The following is a 27,853-nucleotide window of genomic DNA, read 5'->3' on the forward strand; positions in this document are numbered from 1 at the left end:
TCCCCTTTCCAGTCCTCCCTTCTTGCACCTCTTAGTTTGTTTTCTCTTCCACCCTTCCTTTTCTCATGTTTGCTTTTTCTTTCATTTCCCTTTCTCACATAGCTGCTTACTCCCTTAAATAAACTATTGGTGACACCCAAAAGCATGTCTTTGGCTGTTTTTGGTCCTCAGAAACAGAGATTGTTGTAATTGCTGTTTAGGCGCTATGTCATGTTGGACTCTTTTGTGACCCCCGAGGACTGCAGCCCCCAGGCTCCTCTGTCCATGGGATTTCCCAGGCAGGAATACAGGAGTGGGTTGTCATTTCCTTCTCCGGGGGATCTTCCCGGCCCATGGATTGAATCTGGGTCTCCTACAGTGGCAGGTGGATTCTTTACCTCTGAGCCACCTGGGAAGCCCCAAAGAGATCATAGGCTCTTGCCTATTGATTAAGCAATTGGAGTCTTCACTTTTCTTGACCCTACTCCAACTTAAAAAAGAACTAAGTTTACTAACATATGCTACCAAACTATTACTTAAAGTTTAGTGCCTTTACATTTTAAATTAATCAAAATGTAAATTAAATTAATGGTCAAAGATCTCTAATGAAAATGTTTTCAGAAACTGATGATGTTTAGATGACCAAGATGGAACTCATCTGTGGTTCTGATGTAAAAACCAAAGAAACAAAACACATTAGCACTCTGTTTCTGAGGAAGTCTTCTCTTGCTGAACCTTGGGGTCTTCCATTGTAATTCCAGACACAACTACTAAGTTACTTACACTGCTGGCATGTCCAGGTCTGTGTAAGTTGCCCTGGAGGGCTTTCACACTCCTAGGACGGCCATGTAAACTTTTTGACCTTGAAGATGGGAATCCCAAAGTTTGGTGTGTTTTCACAGACAGTAAGTTTTCCTTGTCAGTTCTGTCAGTAACAGACAAGCGAGAGATCTGAGGGGCTGTTTTAAAAACACAGTTTTCATCTTCCTTGTCTGTGAAATGTCCACAATGCTCAGCCTGCAGTGCAGCTTCGGATGCAAAGGAAGGTATTTCCGTGCTCCGAGATCGCATAATCTTTTGAACTTCATACTTCCATTCCGTGGTCCACTGCTGAACAGTTGAGGGGCATGTTGGGTCCCCGGCTGTACCCCAGTTGTTAGCCCCACCAACCACCTTTCTTCCCCGGGAATACACAAAGCTTCTGGACTTTAGAGTTTCACAAGCGCTGAACGTCTCATCAGGGTAATAGTGGCTTGTCTTTGTTTCTTCCAAGGGATAAGAAATGGTGCTTTCTACCTTTGTGGTTTCCACTGTCAGCTGAGTGCTTTTTTGAAAATCCGACTTGTCTTCTCCATGTATAGCATCTGTTTGACTTAAATTTGGGGAAGTCATTTCTTCTTTTTTAGTGTCTACCTGCCTTTCATCATTTTCAGCTGAAATCCCAGTATCTGGACCTGACTTCGGTTCCGAGCTGCTCTTGCAGTTGTCGGAGGCAAGCTGACCTCGGTCTGGGGATGCTGGCGCGCCAGTACTGGGTGGCAAGCGAAGGCTGCCCTGGCGCTCTGGGGCCAGGTACGTCCTTTGGTCCTTCTCTTCCTTCCCACGGAAGGAACCGGCTTTTTTCCTGGACGCTGCCCCTGGCGGCATGCAGAAGGAAGTATCCTCATACAACAGCTCGTCCCCGTTAAAATGGTACCTATACAGGCTGTAGCCATCGGCGCTGCTGATGCTGCTCCGCCTGAGAAGGAACGTGGCATCACACTCCGAGGAGGCCCGGGACCGCGTCTGTATCAGGTCAGACTTGTCGATTCCCGCCAGGTTTTCCAGCGCATTCACCATTCTGTTAGATAGTTCTTCCAGTTGGGAGAGGCGAAGGTCCACAGTCTGTAGGGAAGTTTTCATAAAGTTTTCTCTTTCGTTGATTTCCTCCAACCTCATTGACATGTTTTCAACTCTAGTGAATACAAAGGGAAAGGTGTATTACACCGAGATGAACTAAAGATTAAAACCAAAAATTAACGTTATTGTTGTTGTATGATTTTTTCAGGCTTTGGGGAATCATGGGACTCAGGCATATTTTTAAACGTCACACACTCCTAATATAACCACCTAAAATTACCCTGAGGAACATCAGGAAACAACAGAAGTACAGTTAACACATACGGTGCTCTTTACCATTCATCACACCAAGTACCTTATATATGTATTAATACATACTCACCAAGGTCCTACTCTAGGCTTGTTTAATCTCACAGCAGCCCTATGAGGCAGGCAGTCTTTTCAACACCCCCATTTTATTGATGGGGCTTCCCAGGTGGCTCAGTGGTAAAGAACCTGCCTGACAGTGTAGAAAGACACAGATTGGATCTTTGGGTTGGGAAGATTCCATGGAGAAGGAAATGGCAACCCACACTAGTATTCTTATCTGGGAAATCCCATGGACAGAGGAGTCTAGCAGCTGCAGTCCATTGGGTCACTGAAGTGTTAGTGACTGAAGAACAACATTTTACCCATGAGGAAATAGAGTCAAGGAGAGGGTAAGTAATCTGCCTAAGGATGCACAGCGGGCAAACACTGGGGCTCCAGCATGAGCTCCAGCTCTGCTGTCTAAGCTGGCACATCACACTGCCTCTGATGATAAAGGAAGACACTAGCACTTAGGTTCGTGAGATTTGAGTATAGCTGTCAGCAAGGAATGGTTACAATGACAAAATAAATACATTCAAATCCTTATTTGAAATTCAGGGGATTCAGAAAATACATTGTTAATAGTTAAGTTTAGGTTCATCACAAATTATTAGAGGAATGCAAATCAAAACTACAATGAGCTATCTATCACCTTACACCAGACAGAATATCCCTCATCAAAAAGTATACAAATAACAAATGCTGTAGAGGGGTGTGGAGAAAAGGAAACTTCCTACACTGTCAATGGGAATGTAAGTTGGTGCAGCCACTATGGAAAAGAGTATGGAGGTTCCTTAAGAAACTAAAACTAGAGTTGCAATATAACCCGGCAATCCCACTCCTGGGCATATATCCAGAGAAAACCATAATTCGAAAATATATAGGAACTCCTGTGTTTATAACAGCACTAAAATAGCTAGGACATGAAAGCAACCTAAGTGTCCATCAACAGATGAATGGATAAAGAAGATGAATTACTCAGCCATAAAAGAGAATGAAATAATGGCATTTGCAGCAACGTGGATGGACTTAGAGAATATCAGACTAAGTGAACTGAGTCATATGGAGAAAGACAAATACCAAATGATATCACTTATATGTGTCATCTAAAATATGACACAAATGAACCTATCTATGAAATGGAAACAGACTCATAGACTTAGCAGATCTCGTGGATGCCAAGGGGGAAGGAGAGTGGGAGGGAAGGTTTGGGAGTTTCTGATTAACAGATGCAAACTAGTATATGTAGAATGTATAATTAAGGTCCTACTGTATAGCACGGAGAATTATATTCAATATCCTGGGTAAGCCATAATGGAAAAGAATATGAAAAATAATATATATATGTATATAAGTAAATCACTTTGAAGCAGAAATTAATACAATATTATAAATCAGTTATACTTCAATGAAATAATTTTTTAATGCAAAAATAATTAAGTTCAGATTATCAGATATTTTACTTCAGGGACAAGTAGTCATTTAGCTATCTGAGAAATACCAATGAACTTAAATTGTTAACTATATTTAATAATTGGTATTCCCTTATGGGATTGTAAGGAAGATCATGGCAGATTATAAATATCTGCTTTTGAATTTTCTTTTAATTCTTAGATGATCAGGCAATAGCCTGTGTTTAGTTCATAATGTTGCCTGAACTAAAACCTGCTAAGGTTCTACTTCTGTTGGCTGCATTGAACAGCTGTGCTCTCATGTGTGGGAGGGTCCTTGGATTCTATTCTTAATTCTTTTCATAGGGAGAGGACTATTTTTATGCCCCTTAGGAAACCACATCGTTTGAACAGGAAGGATCTGGCTTCCTGGAAGTTTGCCACCAGGAGGACCAATTTCACCAAATTCACCATGTATGAGGAGATGTGACTTCCTCCTTTAGAAGCTTCCCTACGGGGATTAACATACACACACTAGTGTATATGAAATAGATGATCAAGATAGACCTACTGTGTAACACCAGGAACTCTACTCAATACTTTGTAATAATCTCTATAGGAAAAGAATCTGAATATATATATATATATATATATATACACATATATAGCTGAATCGTTTTTGCTGTACACTTGAAACTAACACAACATTGTGAATCAACTATGGTTCAATAAATAAATAAATCAACAAATAAATATTAAAAAAAAAACCAACCAAGCTTCCCTACCATTGGGCCTCCCTGGTGACTCAGTGGTAAAGAACCCACCTGCCAAGCAGGAGACGTGGGTTCCATCCCTGGGTCAGAAAGATCCCCTAGAGAAGAAAATGGCTACTCACTTCAGTATTCTTGCCTGGGAAATCCCATGGACAGAGGAGCCTGGTGGGCTACAATCCATGAGGTGGCAAAGAGTTGGACACAACTTAGTGACTAAACAACTACAACAACCATAGGGAACCCAACTACAGTTTCTAAGGGTTCTCTCTCCTCCTGCATTTCAGGGACCAATAAGAACTTTTCACTCCTAATTTTCCATGACTTCAAGTCCAACTTAATTGTCTCTGTTAAATGTCATGTCTTCTCACGCCCTTCAAATCCATTGCCACGAGGATTCATTCTTTTTGTGTTAGAAACCATATTGCTTCTGGAACAGACTTGAGGTCCTTGAACAAACACAGAGTTTTGAGATAAAGCAGCTGTGCAAACTTTTAAAAATAAATAAGCTGGTAAAATAGAGATAAGTATCTTCTCAAATCTTTTCTAATTCTCTGCCTGACTTATCCCTTGTGTGACCTAATCCAGAAGACAGCATCATCAGCCACTTAGAAAAAGGAGACCTCAGACTCATCTGATTCTGTCACCTGACATCTCCCTAACCATCCCTCCTCCCCTGTGATGAATAGATAACCCCGCTGTGTGTAGGACGCCTCTTTAGGTGTCTCAGAAATGCCCCATCCCTACTGTAGCCACTCCCTTAACTGAAGCTGTGGAGGAAACAAAGCTTCAAGATGTGATTTAAGTTAAGAATATTATTTCAAAATAGATAACTGTCAAGAACCTACTGTACAGCTCAGGGCACTCTACTCAGGCTCTGCAGTGACCTAAATGGGAAGGAAATCCAGAAAAGAGGTGATATGTGTATACATATAGCTGATGCACTTTTCTGTACAGCAGAAACTAATGCAATGTTGTATAGCAACTATACTCCAATAAAAAAGTAACTAAATAGAATGTTATTTCAAGCTCATTTTTAAATAGCTACAGTATGGAGATGGCACATTTTATGCCAAATCAAGGGAAGTTGTATTGAGTTTTTAGAGCATGTGTGAAAGAAGGAAGAAAGAACCAGGTGACATTCACTTCTCTCTGAGATGATTTAACAGAAAGGACACTTGGAAAACTATTTCCCCTTCCAGCCTTGACTTGTAACTTTTGTAACATGATGACTTAAGTGTGTTTCACAAATCTTGACATCCATGTATGGAAATCAAGGGAGGGGTTTCCATTTCAGGAGGGGAAAGAGAAGGGATGGAGGAAATCACTGGGAAAGGGTCCCGTCTCTACACACTGAATGGCAGGAAAACATATAAGAAAAATCCATCGTTTATAACAGAACTCACAGTGAGATACGGACTTTCCTGACTTTTGACATCTTAATTGTTTTCTTTTCAGCACAGAACAAAAAACTGTTCTAGGTCCATGGCCTACCCAAGAAATAAAGTCAATTTCCTCTCGAAGACATATTTCCAATAATGTCATATTTCTAAGGTCATGTTTTCTGTTTAAAGCTATCATACAGTTAGTTGACTACTTTTTCTTTTGGTGTACAGTTCTTTTTTTTTTTTTAATGTTTATTTATTTATTTGGCTGCACCAGGTCTTGTTTGTGGCATGCAAGATCCCTGCACCCCCTGCATTAGAATTGTGGTTTCTTAACCACTGGACTACCAGGGAAGTTGCTGACCCATTTTTCACTGGATCATTTCCCCCTTATTATTGAGTTTTGAGAGTTCTTTAGATATCCTGTACACTAGCCCTACAGCAGATATGTGATTTGCATGTGTTTTCTCCCAGTCTGTGCCTCGTTTTTCATTGTCATAGCAGTGTCTTTGTAGAGCAAAAGTTTTTTCTTTTGATGAAATCCAGTCTATCACTTTTTCTTTTCTTTTATAGATGCTTTCTGTGAGTTGTACTTTCAGTTTAGTTTTAAAAACTTTCAATGAAAGGATTCCCTGAACTCTAGGTGCTGAACAGGTATAGAATGACATGACCATATGGGTAGAGGTGGTTCAGTTCAGTTCAGTTCAGTTCAATTCAGTCGCTCAGTCGTGTCCGACTCTTTGCAACCCCATGAATCGCAGCACTCCAGGCCTCCCAATCCATCACCAACTCCCGGAGTTCACTCAAATTCACATCCATCTATTCGGTGATGCCATCCAGCCATCTCATCCTCTGTTGTCCCCTTCTCCTCCTGCCCCCAATCCTTCCCAGCATTAGGGTCTTTTCCAGTGAGTCAGCACTTCACATCAGGTGGCCAAAGTATTGGAGTTTCAGCTTCAACATCAGTCCTTCCAGTGAACACCCAGGACTGATCTCCTTTAGGATGGATTGATTGGATCTCCTTGCAGTCCAAGGGACTCTCAAGAGTCTTCTCCAACACCACAGTTCAAAAGCATCAATTCTTCGGCGCTCAGCTTTCTTCACCGTCCAACTCTCACATCCATACATGACTACTGGAAAAACCATAGCCTTGAGTAGACGGACCTTTGTTGGCAAAGTAATGTCTCTGCTTTTAAATATGCTATCTAGGTTGGTCATAATGGTTACAGATCTTCAAATATTTTTGTCCGTATCTCAGTATATCTAATACCTAGAGGATTTAAATTTGAATCTTATACCACTAAACCTGAAAGCAGTTTAACCAAAATGCATTTTTGTTAAGGTTCTGTGAATAATGTTTTCCATTCCATTCACATAATAGGCACAACAATCTATAAATCAGTGGAACTTTTGCAGTAACTTGGGCTTCCCAGGTGGCACTAGTGGTAAAGAATCCACCTGCCAATGCAAGAGACATAAGAGATGCAGGTTCAATCCCTGGGTCAAGATCCCCTGGAGAAGGAAACGGCAACCCATTCCAGTATTCATGCCTGGAGAATCCCATGGACAGAGGAGCCTGGAGGGCTACAGTCCGTGGGGTCAAAAAGAGTCAGACTTGACTGAAACGACTTAGCATGCACCAACAGAATATATACCTAAGTAGGGCATAACTATTGACTTTCATAGACTCTTATCTATTAAATATAATGTCCAGGCTAGTGAGAAGCAGCTGTATAGCACAGGGAGTTCAGCCTGGTGCTCTGTGATGGCCTAGTTGGGTGGGATGGGAGGTGGGAGGGAGGCTCAAGAGGGAGGGGATATATGTTTACTTATAACTGATTCACTTTGCTCTACAGCAGAAACCAGCACAACATTGTAAAGCAATTATCCTCCAATTAAAAATAAAAATAAATTAAAAAATATGAGGTCCAAATTCATGTTCTCATGGTAAGAGTCCTGTGTGTCTTTGCAAAGGACAGAACACAGACATTGGGAGCTCTGTAGTAAGCCAGTTATTAAAACTCATTTTCTGTACAGTCATTTTTTTATGTGAAACAATCACCCTTTACCTGCAAGGCATCTCACAAATTATATGGGTATGTTTCCTTAATGATAGAGTTAAAAGGTAACATAAAAATATAATGTTAGTGGAGCAACCAGGTCCGGTTCCTACTTGACAAGACCCATGTTTCAAGATTGCATGGTCATCTATGTTGAGTTCTAAGACTATTCCTACACTGTCATTTCATTCCAGGTCTATAGATCATAGAGTTGTCTCATCCAGGCGAAATTCAGCTATTTTAATTCCCATCTGCTTCTTCGTATGGGGCTGCCTTTTAAGTTTAGTAATTGTAGGGAGAACACCCAGGGTGGCACCTGGTTGTGCTTACTTATGGAGTTTTTATATGTGAAAGACTAAACAAAGAACAATACTTGAGTCTTCAATCTTCTGTATTCATTCTTTTCAGTCAGCAAAAGACTTAGTAATCGCTGAAGAATATTAAGTTCTCTGGGATTCTGCCTCCGTGCCACATCATTTATACACAGCAACTTGGCCAGGCAGACCTCAAAGCTCCTTGGATTCTAGAATTCAGGTCATCTAAATCATTAACCTTTCCTGACTCTGTTCTCTGCTCTGGCCAGACTCTGGTCAGGCCCTCATTGAAGCTCTTATTGATATCCTAGGTTTTCTCTCCCTTACTTCCAACATAGCAGTGACAGTCCCTAAGCCTTCATCCATCATGACCAGGACTCCAGGGCTGGGCAGGGATAAACAGGGCTGGAGGTGATGTAATATGTTTTGCTGCCATTTGTGAACCCTGACATCACCATGGTACCCGCACTGACTGGTTCTCAGCAGCCCAGGCCCCCATCGGCCTCCCTTTTGCTGTACCTCAAGCATCATTCACTTTCTGCATCCTTGCCATCAGGTTGAGAGGCATGGAGCCACACTGACTTGACACAATAAAGAGTCACAACTGGGTTGTCATTATTGCCACCAGGAAATCTCTTGGTTTTATTGGCAGGAATATGGCATTCCTACCGTATTTCCCCTCAAGATGAACTCGGATCTTCCCTCTGGCTTCAAGTCTTTAATGTTGCTGGGTCATTCTTTCTCCCCATTCCTACTGCTGCTTTCTTACATGTCTGAATTTTCCATTCATATAAAACTCTTGGCCTCTCTCTAGCCTTTCATTTACTCTTGACAAAAACTGATTTTCTGGAGTGGGGACAAGGACATGAGTGTGCTTCTTTCTCTCTCTCTCTCTTTGGGAGCCCGCTGCCTGCGGGATTGTGGGTTCTCATTTTGTCAGAGTCATGGAGTAAGCTTAGCAGGGGAGAAGGCAGCGGGGGCTATGGGCTCCTGGAGCTGCCTGTGCCTGGGTGGGGACAGGAGTGTGTATTTGGCAAGACCTGATCCACATCCTCTAGCACAAAATGTATTACTAATAAAGCTGATGTTTTTAATCTCAGTCCAATGTCTACAATGACCTCTGATTTGGCTTTCAAAGTCACATAAGGAGTGAGATTGTCATTTACCAGGCACACTGAAACTCCACCACTTCATCCCACCCCTCTTCTATCATCTAAGCATCCTTGACTCTTATGAATTTATAAGATTAAGACTTTCAGGTAAGCTCTTCCCCCACCTTCCCCACTCCTATGTGGACAGCATACTCTCCATCAGAGGAATCACCACCTCTTTTCTAAGACTGATCATTCTTTCAGGTCTTTTTGCAGTTACTGTCTTGTTTCTCTTTGTTATGTCTTTATTAGAAGCATCTTTCTTACCAGCATCTTCTTTTCCTGGTACTTGGGAAGAGGATACCAAAAGATCAATTGCTAATTTCCTGTTAAGCCTACAGGAAACCCAAGACCTTCACAGAGATCCTCTCCCCACCCAATGCTCCCCAGTCCTGGTTAAGGGTGAAGGAAAGCCACTTTCTCCTGGACCCCCTCCTCTTTCTGTCTCTGGCGTCTACCTGTGATTCAGCCAAGAAAGCGTCAACAAAGGGAAGTGGAGGGGCAGGAATGTGCTCCCGTCACCCTGAGAACACAGCCAAGGGAAATGGAAAGCATTGTGTTTTTACTATCTCCCCACCCCCTGCCACCAGCCCCAGCACACTTTCATTCCTCTTACGTGTGCGAGGAGCCCCAGGAGGAAAACGCAATTTGGCAGCAACCTGATAATCACATTCCTGGAGCCTTGATCCAAGAATGGTAAAAATCCAAACAATGCTGGGAAAGGGAGAGGGGGCCAGGCAGGGTGAAAGAGCACTGTTTCCATGGTAAATCACTGCCTGTGATTACAGTCAAGTTAATGTATAACTAAAACGTGGAAATTAGGTTATAAGATGAGGCACCTTATCCTTCTCATACAGAAACCATTTTTTATAATCTTGAAAGGTTAGTAATTACCAGTAAAACAGCAAAGAAGTGTCTCAAAGTTTTATTGAAAAGTATGAAGGCCAAAAGTTGGTGTAGATAACCCTTGAGTTTGGCTGGTAGAATTATTAATACAAGGTGACTAGGTGTATGAGTCGGGAGGGGACAGAGCCCTGCAGCTGCCTGGGGCACCATCCCTCCTGTGGCCTGGGGCAGAGTCGGTGGCCTAAACACACACCAGGAAGACTTCATTGTGTATCATGTATTCTCTTGTAATTGCTAGGGCCCCTGATTGGGAACTATGTGCTGACATATTCTTTTGACATTGTACCATGTTTTTAAGTTTCTTGGTATACACATGTATATCAGACATGAAATACATGGTTTCAGAAAACTTAAATGCTCAAGACTCCAGGGTGAAGGGGACTTCCCCAGTGGTCCAGTGGCTAAAACTCTGCACTCACAATGAAAGGGGCCCAGGTTTGATCCCTCGTCAGGGAACTAGATCCCACGTGCCTTGATTAAGAGTTCTCGTGCTGCAGCTAAAGATCCTGCATGCTGCAATGAAGATCGAAGCTCCCCAGTGCTGCAACTAAGACCTGTTACAGCCAAAATAAAATAAATAAGTAAAATTTAAAAAGAATGATGCTCCAGAATCCCCTTAGGCATGGCTCCCTCGCTATGCTCATCCTTCTACGGACATTGTCCATTAAAGTCTTTGGAACAATGTCTTGTCAATTCTCATGCACTTTAACAAGCTTCAGTTGCTTTTATGAAGTGATCAAGGTTCTCAAAGACTATAAAATGCGAGAAAAAAAAAAAGTCCGTAGTGTGGGTTGATTGTTCTTGTCCACCTTTGCTAGTTGCTCTGTGGTGTGCAGCTGCAGGAAACGCAATGCTACAAAGCATGGAACAAGTCCCTCTCTGTCCCTCCCAGACCTGCCTTCCTCTGCTAATTGACTGACTCCCAAGCACAGGCAATCAGTTCATGTAGCTTGTAAGCAATGATGGTGATCTCGATGGGTAGCCAGGACAGATGACTTTGCCCTTCCTGTACCTCTGTTCCCTGAGGGTGGAAAGGTGATGGGAAGGAGCAAGGAGGGCACTAGTCAGGATGAGGAGGTCAAGCTGGGGACAGACCACCCTTGGCACATATGTCAAGGGCGGGGAGAAACGTCCCCAGCAGTTACACGGCACTGCAGCTGATGGTTCTCCCCATGTATTGCATTGTAAAGGCACCCGCTTTGAGGTTGGGGAACTGTCACAGTTTTGTTTGTTTTGGTTTGGTTTTGGCCTGGGATATTTGCGATAAATGTCATCGTTCACTTCTTATACAATGTATAAGCATCATTTGAAACATTCACACTATTTCAGGGAGGGAAACGCATTCAAAAGCCAAAGTTGGGTCAACAGGAGAACTGCAAGTGAATGTTAAATTGAACTTGATGTCCCCCTCTGCCCTGATGCCCCGCTCCCCCGGTGGCCACACCCCAGGTGCACCTCTCGCAGGTTACACGGATGCGTTCCTCGCTGGAAGACTGCTGCTCGTCCTCCTTCTCCTGGAAGTGCTCCCGGACGCACTGCTCCTCAAACTCGTGCAGCCTCTTCAGCTCCTCGTCGCTGAGAAACAGCTCTAGCATAAGCAGAAGAGGTTACCACGTGAGACATCAGCCAGGTAGGTGCGTCCTTGTGAATTTCACAGGCCACCTTTAATCAAGCTCATTTCCCTATCCCTTGCAGGCAGCACCCTACCTCCTGAACTGGTTATCACACAAAGACTCTTTGTAATATCAGTGATCATCTTTCCATTGGAGATGAACGGCTCACTTTTAATAAAAATTTTTATTGAGGTACGCATGCTAAGTCACTTTAGTCGTGTCTGACTCTTTGTGATCCTATGGACTGTAACCTGCCAGCTTCCTCTGTCCGGGGAATTCTCCCGGCAAGAATATTGGAGTGGGTTGCCATGCCCTCCTCCAGCGTATTGAGGTATAGTTGATTTATAATACTGTGTTAATTTCTGCTGTACAGCAGAGTAACTCAGTTATACACACATTTTTTTTCATATTCTTTTCTATTATGGTTTATCACAGGGTATTAAATATAGTTTCCTGTGCTCTATAGTAGGATCTTATTGTTTTTTCTATCCTATATATACCAGTTTGCATCTGCTAATCCCAAGCTCCCAACTGGTTCCTTTCACTGGAAGTTCAAATTTCAAGCACAGAGTGTCTGGCTGGGTCTGCTGGGTTGCATGACACCTAAACAGCTCACTTTTTAACACAACTCAAATTGCTGCTATTTGGAACGTGAAACCAAGCATGATTTTCTGAGAAATGTTTTCCATATATTTTATGGATAGAGGCAAGGTGGCAGGAATATTTTCCCATTCTCCTTAAGTGTAACACAGTAAAACATTTGGAAAGGAACAATGGGTTTATAGAGAAAAGTTATTTTCAAGAACTCTCTCAATTTTTCATCCCCTCAGGAGTGGACTTTCAGTGATATTAATTAGTAATAAACTAACAGGTATCCAACTGTAACTCTCTTTAGAAACTCGCCCAGGATAGAAACAGAAGAATGCTGCACATACTCAATCCACGATCCTGTTCGTCTTGGTCCCCTTCTCGTTTCTTCCTGCAGCTACGGCTGAGACGCATGATGATAATATAGATGTGGCTTAAAATGATCATTGGTGGAGGCAGGACAGGCCGGTCATGAAATGTCATAATTAGCTGATAACGCTGGAATTTCCACACTTGGTTAGATATTGACTTCACTTCAAAGAAGGTATTGCTTTAAAAAGAATACAGGTTTAGTTAGCTATATTACTTAAAAAAGAATTTTATCGTGACAAAAGTCATATAATATAATCATATTGGACCTAGAGTGTGTCATACAGAATAAAATAAGTCAGGAAGAAAAACAAATACTGTGTATTTATGCATATATGTAGAATCTAGAAAAATGGTACAGAGGAACCTATTTGCAAAGTTGTATTACTTTTTTTAGCACTAGAATAATTATTTTAATTTTAAAAATTGGAGTATAATTGCTTTACAATGTTATGTATACATGTAGCTGATTCACATTGCTGTCTAGCGGAAAATAACACAAAGTTGTAAAGCAGTTGTATTACTTTTGATTGTGATTTCTCAGAACAATTAGAGTTACTCACACTGAATTGAAAATATGCAATAAAATGGCCTTTTGGTTCCATTCTAGGAATTAGGGCTGACTTCTAGATGACCTGCCTTTTGGTTTATCTATCAGTGTGGCTTGTCTACATTGAAGGGCATTTTACTTGTATAAATAATTAAGAATGAAGGGTATTGAGATTGTTATCTCCTACTCTGTTGAAAAACCACACCATAGTCTACTGACTGCTCAGGACATTTTATTTCATATAGTTAAAGATATGAGCCATTCAACTAAGCATTTTGAAGTATTTAAACTTTCAATTCAGTCATAAAACTAGTTGACTACAGTTTTTTGGAACTGAGTTCATTAATTATTGAACATTTTGATTGAAGGTGCATTATTTTGGATATTAGGTTGGTACAATCTTTGTCTTCTTTTAGCTTCCAGCAGAAGGCAGTAAGCCTAGAATTGTTGGAATCCTGATCAAGTGTGTGGTCTACACGGGGTCCTTAGAAAACCCAGTTAACCTCTGTCAACCTTCATTTTCTCATCTGTCAAGTCAGGAGTGTAACCATGTTCTCTCCAGTGCCTTGGTCAGCTCTGAGAGTCTCTATTTCTGTGAGGGATTTTTGTCTCATATTTTTCATCTTAGAAGCTAAAATAGTTTTTTTCAACATTTATTAAACATGGTCACATCCTTAATGCATCATGCCAACAGGGGCAAGTTTTACAAGAAACTGGACTGTGAATTTTAAGCCATTTCTTTCCTAGGTCACTTTATCTTCTATTCAGTAAATGATAAGAAAAATATTTCATGTAAAAAAATTGTACAATAATTGTCATGGTTGTTCATTGGCTAAGTCATGTCTGACTCTTTGTGACCCCATGGACTGCAGCACTCCAGGTTTCCCTGTCCTCCACTATTTTCTGGAGTTTGCTCAGGTTAGTATCCAATGATTGCCACAGCCTATAAAATCAGCTTTGCTTTTGTGCCTCTGACCATGAATTCAAGACTCAACTTGATAAATCTTTCTATCTCAAGAGACTTTCATCTGAGGAAATACTTTCATTAGATTAAAATTCATGCCAAAGTGTTAAAATACAAACTAAGATTGAATTTAAATATATTTAGGTGTCAACTCTTTATTTAGGAATGCATGAAGTCTGATTGTGGTTGAACAAAAAAGACTGCAAAAAAAAAATTTGTATGCATTTGAAAGCCCTAGTGGATTCCATGTAAACGCCAGGCAGCCTCAGAGGTTTCTGAGATTAGACTGAAAATCTGTAAAGTAGTAAATAGTAAGCACATGGTCATCAGCTGTGACACGCACTTGAAAACGGCGATGAGCAGGTTCACAAGCAGGATGTTGGCCACCAGCAGGTAGCAGGCCATGATGGCAGGCGTGAGCCAGGCACCCGGGATGCAAGGGGGGAGCCGCTTGCCTTCCTCATCGTACTGGTTGTCACCACAAGGAGCTGAAATGAGAGTTTGTCTTTTTGTGCTTGATTTTCACATAGAATGGAAAGATTAATAACTGACCTATGCTATTAAAGGACCTATTTCTTTTTTACTGTGATTATTTTTTTCTGATTTCCTAAGCAGTAATTTTCCATGTGAAAGATATCAACTCATACAAAGGAGATAAGAAACTCATTTCTGCACTCAGAGTGAGTCATTCTTAACCTGTCATATTTATAAATATTTTCTCATTTCTGCATTATGTTTTTCAATCTACAGTGAAAATGTATAATGAAAAAATGTGTTCTTCATCTTTAAGCAGACACATCTGTCTTTATGTTTTGTTTTGTTTTGTTTTTACTGTTAACCATTAGAAAGTGATTGGGTCTTCTAATTATGTAATATTAACTTATGTTGTCTTCTTGATCATGAACTTTGAAAATGATTTTATTATGAGGTAGGAGGTAAGTATCCTCTCTAGGCTCAAGTTCATTAATTGACTATTCTGTGCTCTGTTTGAAAAAGAATCTTTTTTCTCTCTGCTCATTTGAAATGCTACTTTGATCCTATAGGACTTATTTTCTGAAGAAAAAGATACTGCTACTGCTGCTAGGTCACTTCAGTCGTGTCCGACTCTGTGCTACCCCATAGACGGCAGCCCATCAGGCTCCCCGTCCCTGGGATTCTCCAGGCAAGAACACTGGAGTGGGTTGCCATTTCCTTCTCCAATGCATGAAAGTGAAAAGTGAAAGTGAAATCGCTCAGTCGTGTCCGACTCTTTGCGACTCCATGGACTGCAGCCTTCCAGGCTCCTCTGTCCATGGGATTTTCCAGGCAAGAGTACTGGAGTGGGTGCCACTGCCTTCTCTGAAGAAAAAGATAGGATGATCCTAATAGTCAATGAAGTAATATCCATGAATTCACAGTCTACTTATTTTTCACTTCCTATTTAAAAAAAAACAACACTGATACCAGGAAACAAGTATTTGAAACCAGCATACAACTCTGGGTAATTAGCTGAGGAAGAGATTAATTAATACACACATTCCATAGACTAGAGTCATCAATTATGTGTAAACTTACGATTAATTTCCATGGCGTAGACTATAGAGTGATTGGATAGCAGCATTTTATTTTTTTAGTTTTGACAGGAAGGAAGAAAAGAAAATAAGACAGTTGAGAGAAATGTCAAACAAATGATGAGTAATATAAGAATTGTTTTGCTGTCAAGAAATGCAAAGTATTCAAGGGAATTACACATTTACACTTGGAAACAGTGATCTACTTAGGAGAATTGTGCACGTTATTAGTTCTAGGAAATATATGTATATATATTTCATGAATATTTATTTTATGATGTCATAAGCAATAGCTAAAGCTCACTAGTTAAAAAGACTTTGAAAAAGACATGAGGCTACTGACAGATGATCATTTTAACGTATAGGTTGACCAATCAAACATCCCCTGTATGCCAACCCAAATACCTTGTCAGCACAAATAAATGCAAAATTACTATGAAGTAATGAGATCAAGAATTGAAAATCTACATTTCCCACTGTTACTGAAAATAACCTCAAGTTTGCCTCTTCATTTTCTGTTTCTACCCAATTTAATTAAAAAATATTACAACTTATGTCTAGATCCAGGGACTTTTTCCACATTTATGTATGTTTACTGAAGCTAATATTCTTTTGAAACCAAATTAGATTTTCATGTTCTGGTTTACCAAGCTACAAACACATCCACTAATTGACTCTGAGATAATCATGATAAAAATGTGGTCTGAATCACATGACAAGATGCAGTAGATGGAAGGCATTTGTGTGAACTGGTTATCAGTCTCACCTAATGAAGATACACTGAACAACCCTGCATCTCCTACAATGCAAAGATGTTCAAAACCTTCTATTCTAAAGAAGCTTCTGCTTCTACTGGAAGTAGTAGCCATGGTACTGTACCTGGCACTTTTTGACAGAACACAATATGCAAATTGAAATATGTGGTGCGAATATGAATATGGGTCTGAAGATACTTGTTCACTGGTAATGCAGTAACTGTCCAGGTGAAATCATGTAAGCTCATTTGAACTTCACTTCCCTACAACACAAGAGACACTGTGACCTACCAACTCAGCTTGGGCAGAGCTGGGGCCTGCATTCCCCAGAAATCCATGTAAGATTGCAGCTCATCTCCTCTGCTAACATCCATATTACTGTTGATAATACAAAACTAGCACCTCAGGAGTGAGGAGGAGATGCACAGCTACATGGACAAGGAGTTGTGAAGCCTGAAGAACGGGATGACACAAGGCACTAGTCACCTTCATGCTCACTGTCTCATTTGGCTGAAATAACACCACAAGCTCTATCTCAGGGCAGAAAGAGATTTAGGTTGAAGAAAAATTAGAATGTTGGCATTGGGACCACATTCATGTGTAGAATGTGCTCAAGGGATGTGAGTCTCAGAATTCCAGGGAATGGTTCTCAGAGTAGAAGATTGGCATCTCAAAAAATTTGTATTTCATAATCTGCACTGATTTCTTCATAAAATAATTGGATGCCTATGACAGAATAAAAAATACTTTACTCCCAAATTAACACAGGCTCTTCCATTAATTTGGAACTGATCATCTGCCTTGGGAAGCAGGGAAGAGAATCTTACTATGAATTCTATTCTTACGGTCTATCTGGTCTGCAAACACCTCCCCGTAGATCATCCAGTAGGGCATGTAGAAGATGTTCCGGGCCAGTTTCCAAGAAGGCTCCTCGTCTGGATGCAAGATGGCTTGACGGGCTACTCCAAAACTCATCAGCACCACTAGCATGATGACCACGAAATACAGCATGTCAATCATCTGAGGAGAGAGGAAATGGGCCAGGTCCACCTGGTTCATTACTGTGTGCTCCCCTCAGAGACTTCATGAGTGCTTAATTAGGATGGAGGAAGCTTCTTTCCCCCTCTCCCTCCCCTCCATGGGCTACTAGTTCTTGTATTCCATGCAACACATACACCTTATTCTAGAATATTGCGATTCCCATCTCCTGCTCTCAATCTTTCTTCTCCTCTCTTGTGTGTGTGTTAGTTGCTCAGTCATTTCTGACTGTTTGCGACCCCAAAGACTGGACCCCACCAGCCTTTTCTGTCCATGGAATTCTTCAGGCAAGAATACTTGAATGGGTAGCCATTCCCTTCTCCAGAGGATCTTCCCAACACACAGGGATCGAACTCAGGTCTCTAGCATTGCAGGCGGCTTCTCTACCATCTGAGCCACCAGTGAAGCCCCTCCTCTCTTTTTACCCATAAACAAATTCCTCTAGTAACTACAACTGCAAGTAGAGAAAGGGAACCATTATGGGAAAACAGGAATTTGTAAGAGAAACTCAGGGGTAAGAAGAGGAGATGTCTAAGGGGATAACAAGATGGTGAGTTGAGAGTGTGTACTAATGTTCATTCATTATACAAATGGTGAGTCATTACAGTGAGTAATGCTCTGGTTACTATGGATACTGGCTTTGTGTAATTCTTAATTTTGAACATCCCTGAAGATGAGAGCCCTGACTGGGACTGCCTAGACTATATGTCCCTTCCCTCAAAACCACTTGCCATACAGAGTTATTCCTAAGCTTGAAAGATGTCCTGTCTTTTAGGACCAGTCCTAACACTGAGACTATTTTAAGTGATGTAAGGATGGTTCATTCTTAGTTTCATATTTTATAGCCTCTTCTGGATAAATGTTGCCATGGATTTGTCTTGACCTCATCACCTGCATTGCCTGTGTCCACTCAATGAAGAATCTGCCTACAATGCAGGAGATGCGGAATGCAGGAGATGCAGATTCAATCCCTGGGTTGAGAAGATACCCTGGAGAAGGAAATGGCCACCCACTCCAGTATTCTTGCCTGGAAAATTCCACAGACAGAGGAGCCTGGTGGGCTACAGTCCATGGTATTTCAGTCAACCAGGACTGAGCACTGAGCAAGTTATAGGTTACTCCAGTCTAGAGTGTGTGATCTGAAAACTGTCTGGAGCTGCGGTGGGGGAGTGACTGGACCCACTTGTTTGTCTCTGGCTTCTACAACATGTTAGGAGATTAACCATTGGGTTATTGACAGAAATATATATACATACAGTAGGCCCTTAACTCTTGTTTGTCAACTGGATTTAATTAAGTGATCATATATGTAGAAGAGCTTAAAGCAAAGAACATTTCCTGTAAGAAACCAATTGCTGGGGAAAGATCAAATGAAACATCACAGAGTCATGCCTGAGGCCTGGCCCCAGGTCCTAACCAACAGCCTCTGTGCTTGCATTTCTTCATGAGCCATCAGCACTAACCATCTTTCCGATCATCATCACGTAGGGTCCCAGGTACTTGTTGACACCAAAGATGTCCAGGACACGGATGTACCAGAAGATGATGTCCACGCAGTAGATCACGCGGCCGTAGCCCATGTAAGGCTGCTTCTGGAGGCGAAGGATGGCTCCGATCATGAACATGGAAATGGCCACAAGGTCTGTGATGTTCCAATACTCCTGCAGCCAAACTTTTATTTTCTGGCTTAGTTTACCCGGTTCTGACATGAGGATCTGAAAAGAAATGCCAAACAATGACAACAACAACAACAACAACAACAAAAGCAGGGAGAGTGGTTTTAGAAGCTTCACCTTAGAATCCTGGGTATGGAGGGCTGGAGCAGCATTCCAGGGGCTTCCCCTGAACCGTAGTGGCTCAGACAGTAAAGAATCTGCCTGCAATGTGGGTGAACTGGGTTCGATCCCTGGGTTGGGAAGATCCCCTGGAGGAGGGCATGGAAATCTGCTCCAGTATTCTTGCCTGGAGAATCCCACAGACAGAAGAGCCTGGTGGGCTACAGTCCATGGGGTCACAAAGAGTCAAACATGACTGAGCACCTAAGCACAGCACAGCAGCATTCCAGGGCATCTGGTCCCCTTTCCTGCTCGAGATTTCTAAGTACTCATCTTCTTAGGCAGATAAAATATCTAGAAAGGGAAATTCCACAAGACTCCTTTGGATTCCTAGTTTCACAAACTCTCAGGAAATGCCTTCTGAGTTATGTCCCTCTGGTCGTAATGAAAGCAGCTGCCTTTTGACCCCTTTTCCAATTCTCTGGACATGTGCCGGTGAGCCCGTGTTCCAGAGTTAGTCCAGGAGGAAAACCCTAGAGCAGAGATAAACCTATGTGGTCCCACAGAGGGGCGTCCACCCACAGGAGATGGAGGGACTGGGATAGAATGGGTAACTCAGCCCAGATTCCTTTGTAACTCGGAGATGAGAAGTCAGGGGAAAGCTGAGCTTCATTTTCTCCTGCTTGAGATCTTACCCTTTCAAAGTTACCGCAGCTTAAAAGAACACTTTCTCAGAGGCTTTCCTAGTGGCCCAAAGGGTAAGAATATGCCTGCAATGCAGGAGACACAGGTTCAATCCCTGGGTTGGGAAGATCCCCTGGAGAAAGGAATGGCAACCCACTCTAGTACGCTTGCCTGGAGAATTCCATGGACAGGGGAGCCTGGTAGGCTACAGTCCATGGGGTCATAAAGAGTTGGACATGACTAAGTGACTAACACACACACACCTTTGTCAGCAAAGTGATGTCTCTCCTCTAGTAAAACTGAAAATATTTAACAAGCAGCATGCAGGGGCACACACAAAGCAAACATAGGTGCAGCTGCGGTGTGCAGCAGGGTGGGGTCTTTAAAGGTGGCGCCCCTTTAGTTATGGAGTTTCTTGGTAGGTCCTGGGGACCCCAAGGGTGGAATGGGGTGGTGGCTATTCATAAGCCAACTCAGAAGGCATTCACTAATTTAAAAACTCATGTGCTCTGACTTATGCCTGCTGCTCTCTTTCCTATAACTGAGGGTGGGGGGCAAGGACAGTGGGCTCTTTGCAGTAAAGAACAGTGTCTTAGCATAGGGCTGGTGCTCAGTGAGCTCACAGTGGCACTAGAGATGGCACGCAGGCCACTTGGGAAGTCCCTGTTGTAGCATGCGCAGAGTTTGAATGAAGCCCAGCCAGAAAAAAAAAGAAGTTGTAACATTTTAGACCTGGCACTTTTCATTTGGGGCTGTCATCAGACTGACAGCATCTAATTAGCTCTCCTGGGAAGAAGTTGCCAGTAATAATTTTTCAGTTCAGTGAAAGGGTCAATACAAAAAAATATATTGCAAAATAAATAATACTGTTTCTCTATCAGTGGGAGAAAGAATACGAAATCTGCTGTGTGTTACCTCAAGTTCATTTCTTCTTGGGTGTATTGTTGCTATTTAGTCGTGCAGTTGTGCCCAACTCCTTGCGACCCCATGGACTGTAGCCTGCCAGGCTCCTCTGTCCATGGAATTTCCCAGGCAAGAATACTGGAGTGGGTTGCCATTTCCTTGGATGTAAGCTTTCCCTTTATAAGCTGATATAATGAGCTGAAACCTGTAGGTGATATTAGAAAGAAAAGGACCTGGCCCACACTTTTTCTGCCACCTGCAAAGGCTGCCCTCTCAGATACGTGAGTTTCAAGTCCCCGTGATATGAATCGTGCATGAACTGGTGTCTGTCCTTTTCCAACACTTAGTTGAAAACCCTGTTTCCTGGGTTTGCAGCAGATGTGCTGGAAGCCTACCCAGAGGTGCTGGAGGCTTCCTCTGGGTGGAGGTGCCCAGCCCCCACCTGCTGCAAGGGCCACTGTTCCCTCCCACCTGCCCCCTTGGGCAATGGGAGCCCTTACCCAGAGGCCCCGCTGGCTGACTCATGTGGGTATGAAACTCAGGTCCCTTTGGTCAAGATGGAACAGACTCTACAGTACTGAATACACTCAGAGTCCCCTGCCAATGAGGCCAGGGACAGATTCCACTGAAGCCACACCTCCCTCAGCCCTGTCCCCTCTCCGGCCTGACCACCCTGCTCCTTCTCCCCTCTCTCCTGAAAGCTCTCCTTTAATAAACCACTTGCACAAGAATCCCCACCTCAGATGGAGGGAGACCCAGCTAGGAGAGGGTGGTTCAAAGTCCTAAGTTACAAGAAAAATGTCATCTCCTACATCTCCCTGTCTACGTTCAACTCCCAGAAAATGGAGCCCCAATTTGTACCCAGTTGGAGTCAGGTGTTTATCTCAGGTACCTGGCAGAATTCCTGCTGCTTTTACAGGCCCTCAGACTTGTTTTTATCACTAAACACCATCTACTCTGCTTTGTGTTCTGATTTCCAAGTTCAGTTTCAGTTTGAAACAGAAGGCATATAAATCTGCAAGGGAACAGAATCAACTTGGGATTGTGACACCCGGAAAGAAAACATCCAGGGCACTTGGGATTTACATGACTCATTTTTGCAATAAGAAGCAATATCTGAGGACTTCTCTGGTGATCCAGCAGTTAGGACACTGTATTCCCATTGTAGGGGGCACAAGTTCAATCCCTGTTGGGTAACTAAAATCCTGCATGCCTTGTGGCCAAAAAGAATTCAAATAAATAAATAAAGAATCTACATCTGAATTGAAGTCATTGGTGGGTGGGGCTGGGACAGGTCTTCAGAGCATCACCTCGCGAATTTTCTCCAAGGCCAGGCTCAGGATGTAGGAGATGACGATCCACTCCTGGAGGCAAGGCCAGCGCTCCATCCGCACCAGGATGACGTAGTTGAACAGCAGTAGGTACCCCAGGTAGGATATCTGAAAGACAGAGATCGACAGCCCGGAAAAGCTCTGAAACCCTGTTTACAGGGGGACACATCTTCTAAAACAAATTTTCACTTTTAGGTGCACTGACTCTATTAGAGGAAACCTTCCACTCACATCACAGGTGCAGTCAGAGAACCTTAAGGCAGGTTGGGAGGCATTTTGTACTTTAGCATAACATGCACGCTGAAAGTCCATTCTCTAAATGAAAGTATATTTGTTACTACTGTTAGCTTCATGGGGCTTCCCTTATGGCTCAGCAGTAAAGAATCTGCTTGCCAATGCAAGAGATGCAGGAGACTCATGTTTGATCCCTGGGTCAGGAAGATCTGCTGGAAGAGGAAATGGCAACCCACTCCAGTATTCTTCTGTAGGAAATCCCATGGACAGAGGAGCCTGGTGGGCTACCATCCACAGGGTTGCAAAGAGTCATACACATACGCATGCACGCACATCAGCTTCATGGGGAAATTATGAAGTTGCACAAAATTATGATAAATAGAGAAACTTTGAGTAGTATACTGGTATGCCTTCTACATTCCTGGAAATTGGAAAATGTTACTGACTCCTCCCTGCATTGCTAATTTCCTTCTTGAATCTTCCCACTGCTAATGGACAGGGGAGTTTCAAAAAGGGGGAGGGTGACGATGGGGAATCTGCCCAGCACACCCAGCGGGTGGTCCTGAGGCCCCTTAATTAGCATCCATTTGTCTGTGGTGTGCTGCACCCACAACAGGGTCCCTATCTTTGAGGCACATAGAGTTGAGTGATACAGGAGTGAGGTACGAGGTTGAGGAAGGTAATCTGAAGATGAGTGAGGTTGATTCACTCCAAAGATGAAGAATCCAGCTTTAGCCCTTACCCCTCTGGTCTAGGCCCCTTCTGAAGTTTTGGTGGTGTGGGTAAGGTGTGTGCTAGCAATTGATCATTTGTGATTCCTAGTCTTTTTTTTTTTTTTTTTTGATGGCCCCTTCCTGATTGGTTTTTTACCAGGATACAGTCAGCATCCCATTTCTAGTCTTTGCAGGAGGATTAGAGCAAGAGTTCTCAAAGTTGAGTTGCATTGGGAACCCCTTGTACTCAGTCACGTCAGTTATGTTCAACTCTTTACAACCCCATGGACTCTAGCCTTCCAGGCTCCTCTGCCCATGAGATTCTCCAGGAAAAGAATACTGAAGTGGGTTGCCATTTCCTTTTCCAGAGGATCTTCCCAGCCCAGGGATTGAACCTGCGTCTCCTGAGCTGTAAAAGCATGCGACCCCCTCTCCTACATCTGCAGGCTACATTTAGAGGCCCTGGGGAGACACCCAAGGCTTGTCATCCTCCTGGCCCCACCCTCTTTATCCACTTGACCTCAGGTTCTGGGCCTGGGCTCAGAACCACCTGGGCCTCAGCTGGTTCTGACCAGAACAGATGGACAGCTGTGGCTTCAGGTGTGGCTACCAAGAGGTTGGGTGTCCAGGCTCTCACTGGCCTGGGTCCCCATGTAGCCCCGGGGGTGCTGTGCCCCAGAACTCTGCCTCCACCTTCTGCCTACCCACATCCATCGCCCTGTCCATGGCCTTGGACCTGGCTCCTCAGTTTCCATCACCTGCTCACACCCAGTCACTAATGGAACCACTAATGGCCAGGATCTGCCTGAGATGGGCTGTGCCCTGGTACCTGGGACTTCATGAGTAGTCTTGACCCTCCCGAAGACTGCAGTGATTTCGGGAGGCACAGTGTGCCCACCACCCCTGCTAGGACCACCCACAACCAGCCCAGTTTCCTTCAGAACCTTCCAAATTGCTCCAGTCTCTTTGCCCCACTTCTCCTGCCCATCTGCACGTGTAAGACTGGACCATTCTTGCTCCAGGCACAGTGCCCTCCTAGAGTCGTCCAGACAGTGGCCACAGATAGGGCTGGATGAGAGTATGTGGCCACAGTTCGGAGACCTTGATTCGTTCCTCAAATCCAGGATTTCATGCTTTGGATTCAACTCCACTTTGAGTGATCCCATCAGTCTTCTGAAAAATGGCATTTGTGAGCTTGCTGTCTCAATATGAGTCATCTTTATTCATTGTTGGACTAGAACTGTATTTTCCTAAGTGTGTATTACTATAAGGCATTTGAAAAATCCTTCTTCTTAAGGAAATAGAATATGATTATTTGGCTTTATGAAATGGTATATTTGGTCTAGAATGATCACATTCCTGTATATAAACATTATCTATCTAGGTCCAATTTTAGTTGAAGATCTGACTTAGTCCCACTTCATGTGCATAATTCATTTTAATCCACTGATTTTTTTAACTTTTTATTTTACATTGGAGTATAGCTGATTAATAATGTTGTGATAGTTCCAGGTAAACATCAAAGGGACTTGGCCATACATATACATGTATCCATGCTCCTCCAAACTCCCCTCCTATCCAGGCTGCCACGTAAAATTGAGCAGAATTTTCCCTGTGCTATATGGTAGGTCTTTTTTGGTTATTCATTTTAAATATAGCAGTGTGTATATGTCCATCCCAAACTCCCTAACTATCCCTTCCCCCGATCCTTCCCCTCTGGTAACCACAAGTCTGTTTTTTAAGTCTGTGGATCTCTTTCTGTTTTGTAAGTAAGGTCATTTGTATCATTTCTTTTTAGATTCTGCATATTAGGGATGTTATACAATTTAATTAAGGATCTTAGTCTCACTTCTATTTGCATAATTCATCTTAATCCATTGATTTTTTTAAGAGGACTTTTTTGAAGAAGAAGAATCATTCTTCTTGATTCTCACACATCTAAAACATGCTAAGGGAGGTCTTACTGTGTAAAACCAGAACTTGACGATGGGGGCGTTGTAGAATTCACAGATCTTGGTCCCAATGGGGACACTTCGTTGCTTTTTGTGTTCGTTCTCTTCGTCCCCCTTTCTGGAGCTGGCATCTGCATTCGCATCCTGAAAACAGAGCAGAGCACATGGCAAGCAGGCTGCCAGATGGGAAACTCCCGGGACCCTAGCCCCACAATCAACAGACAGGCACCTTCCCAAATCAAGGATTATAAAAATGTTCTATATTCTTTTTCTTTTGACATATTATTGTGATTTATTAATAATTGAATTTTTCCAATGGCTAATGACAGAAAACAACAAAATTCTGTAAAGCAATTATCCTTCAATAAAAAATAAATTAAAAAAAGAGAAAAGACGTAGAAGATTTGAATAGACATTTCACCAATGAAGGTATAAGGAAAACAAATAAATACATTACGATGTTCAACCTCAAATGTTCTGTATTCCTTCAGTGTCTAAATTCACGGCAAGAGAAATAGCAACCATTTTGAAGATGAGGGTTGATGGTTGGGGGTATCACTGACCATATTCTCCTCTTCTTTTTCTTTGCCATCCTCATTTTCCTTGGATGTCTGATAGAAGTCATCATAGGTGCGAAAGTCCAAAAACAAGATGGTTGGGGGGAGAAGAATCCCCATGATAACCTAGGTATGATGAGAAAAGTGGATTTTTAAGCTATGAGAACTCGTGAAATTTTTCCCAGTATAGGTAAAATTTTAAATGACGAGCTTCAGCATTCCTCAGTAAGCTAGCAGCCCTGTCTCTGCTCTGATGGTCTGTGGCTTATTCGGTTTGGTACATGGATAGAACTGCAGACACTGAGAAATGTGAACAACCACACATTGTTCAAGATGAACAGCAAGCAGGATGGTGTGGAATCCTAACTTAAAAAGTGAAGATCTTATATTGAGTTTCAAAGCAGGTAGTTTTTTAAAGTAAAATATAGTAGGTAAAAATTAATTAATTAGACCAAAATATTTTAAATAGAAATAACTTAGATGTGAATATATGGGCCAAGAGTTGGAAGATGAATGTGACTCCTGAAAGAAGGATTTGTGAATGTACTTAGTGCCATTGAGCTGTATAGTTAGATAAGGCTAAAATAGTATCTTTTATATTATGTGACTTTTATCACAATAATAAAAAACATTAAAAAACAAAAAAAGAAAAAAAAAACCCAAAGGTTTTCTGAAGAAGTAGGAATTCTGCCTCAAGAATGTAATATAGAAATCCTGATCTCTGTATTACAGATTCTGATTTACCAGTCCTCATTCTCAATCATGTGTGTTGATTCTATAAAATAAACAAATTGGTTCTGTTCTTCTGGGAAAATAAGAAAGAAGAACTTAACATGGGCTCAGCCTAGACAGCAAAAGCATCGCCTAACCTATAGATGGAGACCTCTGTCATTTTTTTTAAAAACACGTTTCTGTTTTTATTTTTTAATTTTTTAGCCATGCTGGGCAGCATGTGGGATTTTAGTTCTCTGGCCAGGGATCGAATCCCCAGCCCCTGTATTGGAATTGTGGAGTTTTGACCACTGGACCACCAGGGAAGTCCCACTCTTGCCATTTTTATCAGTGCTATGCTGTGTGTCTCCAATACTGAGCTGTTTCCAATGTTAAGTCCTAATTTTTTAAAAAAATTTCTCCTCAGCCATCCATTATTAAGAACAACACAAAGGGGCTATTTCGATCATATACTAAAAATTATATTATAAAACACTAATACTTAAAACAGTGTAGTACAGGTATATGAAGAGACCAAACAATGGAGCAGAATGGAAGAATCCAGAAAAAGATTCAAATTCACAAAGGTCATTACTTGTGAGACAAACACCACATCCAATGGGAGGAGTAAAGATGACTATTTAATGCATGGTATTGAGAATCTGTGTGATCATCTATAAAATAATTACTTAGGATCCATATCTCACACAATCACTAGAATAACTTTGTCTAGCTCAATAATTTCATGAAAGAAAATAGGGGAGGGGGATGCATAGAGAGACGATTAAACAACTAAGAATCATCACATGAGAATTCTTTCATAAATGGAGGAGAAAGCCTTTCTAATGATGCTCCCGAATCAAGACACAATCAAAGCAAAGATCAATAGATTTCATACTTAAATCACAAACTTCTGCACAGCAAAACACATCACCACCACAGTAAAAAACAACTCATGGGAAATATACTTGCAGCTCTTGACACAGGCAAAGGACGAATCTTTCTAATTAGAAAAGATCTCCTAGACATCCAGAAGGAAACTTCTAACAACCCAGCAAAAAAAGTGGGCAAAAGCAGTAAACTTAGGGACATTTGTATTTAGAGCAAATGGGTTCATTTTCACTCATAAGAGATACTCAGGGACTTTTTGGGTGGTCCAGTGGTTTGATCCCTGGTCAGGGAACTAAGATCCCACGTGCAGCGTGGCCAAAAATAAAATAACAATAAAGAAACTGATAGCATCTTTAAAGAAGGCGGGGGCGGGGGGGAAGACATTCAAAGAAACTATGCAAAGATCTCATTTTTTACCATTAGATTATAAAAATTCCAGTGTGTGTTCACACACCATATTGGTGGGATTGTGGGAAAACTCTCTGCGCAATGGCAGGGGGGACACTTCCACAGAAGGAAAGGCTATCAAGAT

The 27,853-nt window shown here is 42.1% G+C and overlaps 1 protein-coding gene across 1 annotated transcript in view; it reads right to left on the reverse strand.

The window, feature by feature from the left end:
* Nucleotides 1–342: 342 nt before the first annotated feature.
* TRPM1 (transient receptor potential cation channel subfamily M member 1) overlaps nt 343–27,853 on the reverse strand; it is a 73,872-nt gene continuing 46,361 nt past the window's right edge. The window contains exons 18-27 of the mRNA XM_027521187.1: nt 25,726–25,845; nt 25,175–25,306; nt 22,243–22,371; nt 19,034–19,285; nt 17,378–17,552; nt 15,782–15,802; nt 14,571–14,715; nt 12,692–12,894; nt 11,599–11,731; nt 343–1,933 (exon numbers count right to left, since the gene is read on the reverse strand). Of these exons, the coding sequence (XP_027376988.1) occupies nt 676–1,933; nt 11,599–11,731; nt 12,692–12,894; nt 14,571–14,715; nt 15,782–15,802; nt 17,378–17,552; nt 19,034–19,285; nt 22,243–22,371; nt 25,175–25,306; nt 25,726–25,845 (2,568 nt within the window). The 3' untranslated portion in view covers nt 343–675. The remainder of the gene's footprint in view (nt 1,934–11,598; nt 11,732–12,691; nt 12,895–14,570; nt 14,716–15,781; nt 15,803–17,377; nt 17,553–19,033; nt 19,286–22,242; nt 22,372–25,174; nt 25,307–25,725; nt 25,846–27,853) is intronic.

The sequence above is a fragment of the Bos indicus x Bos taurus genome, chromosome 21 (genome assembly GCF_003369695.1).
Source record: "Bos indicus x Bos taurus breed Angus x Brahman F1 hybrid chromosome 21, Bos_hybrid_MaternalHap_v2.0, whole genome shotgun sequence".
Lineage (NCBI taxonomy): Eukaryota > Metazoa > Chordata > Mammalia > Artiodactyla > Bovidae > Bos > Bos indicus x Bos taurus.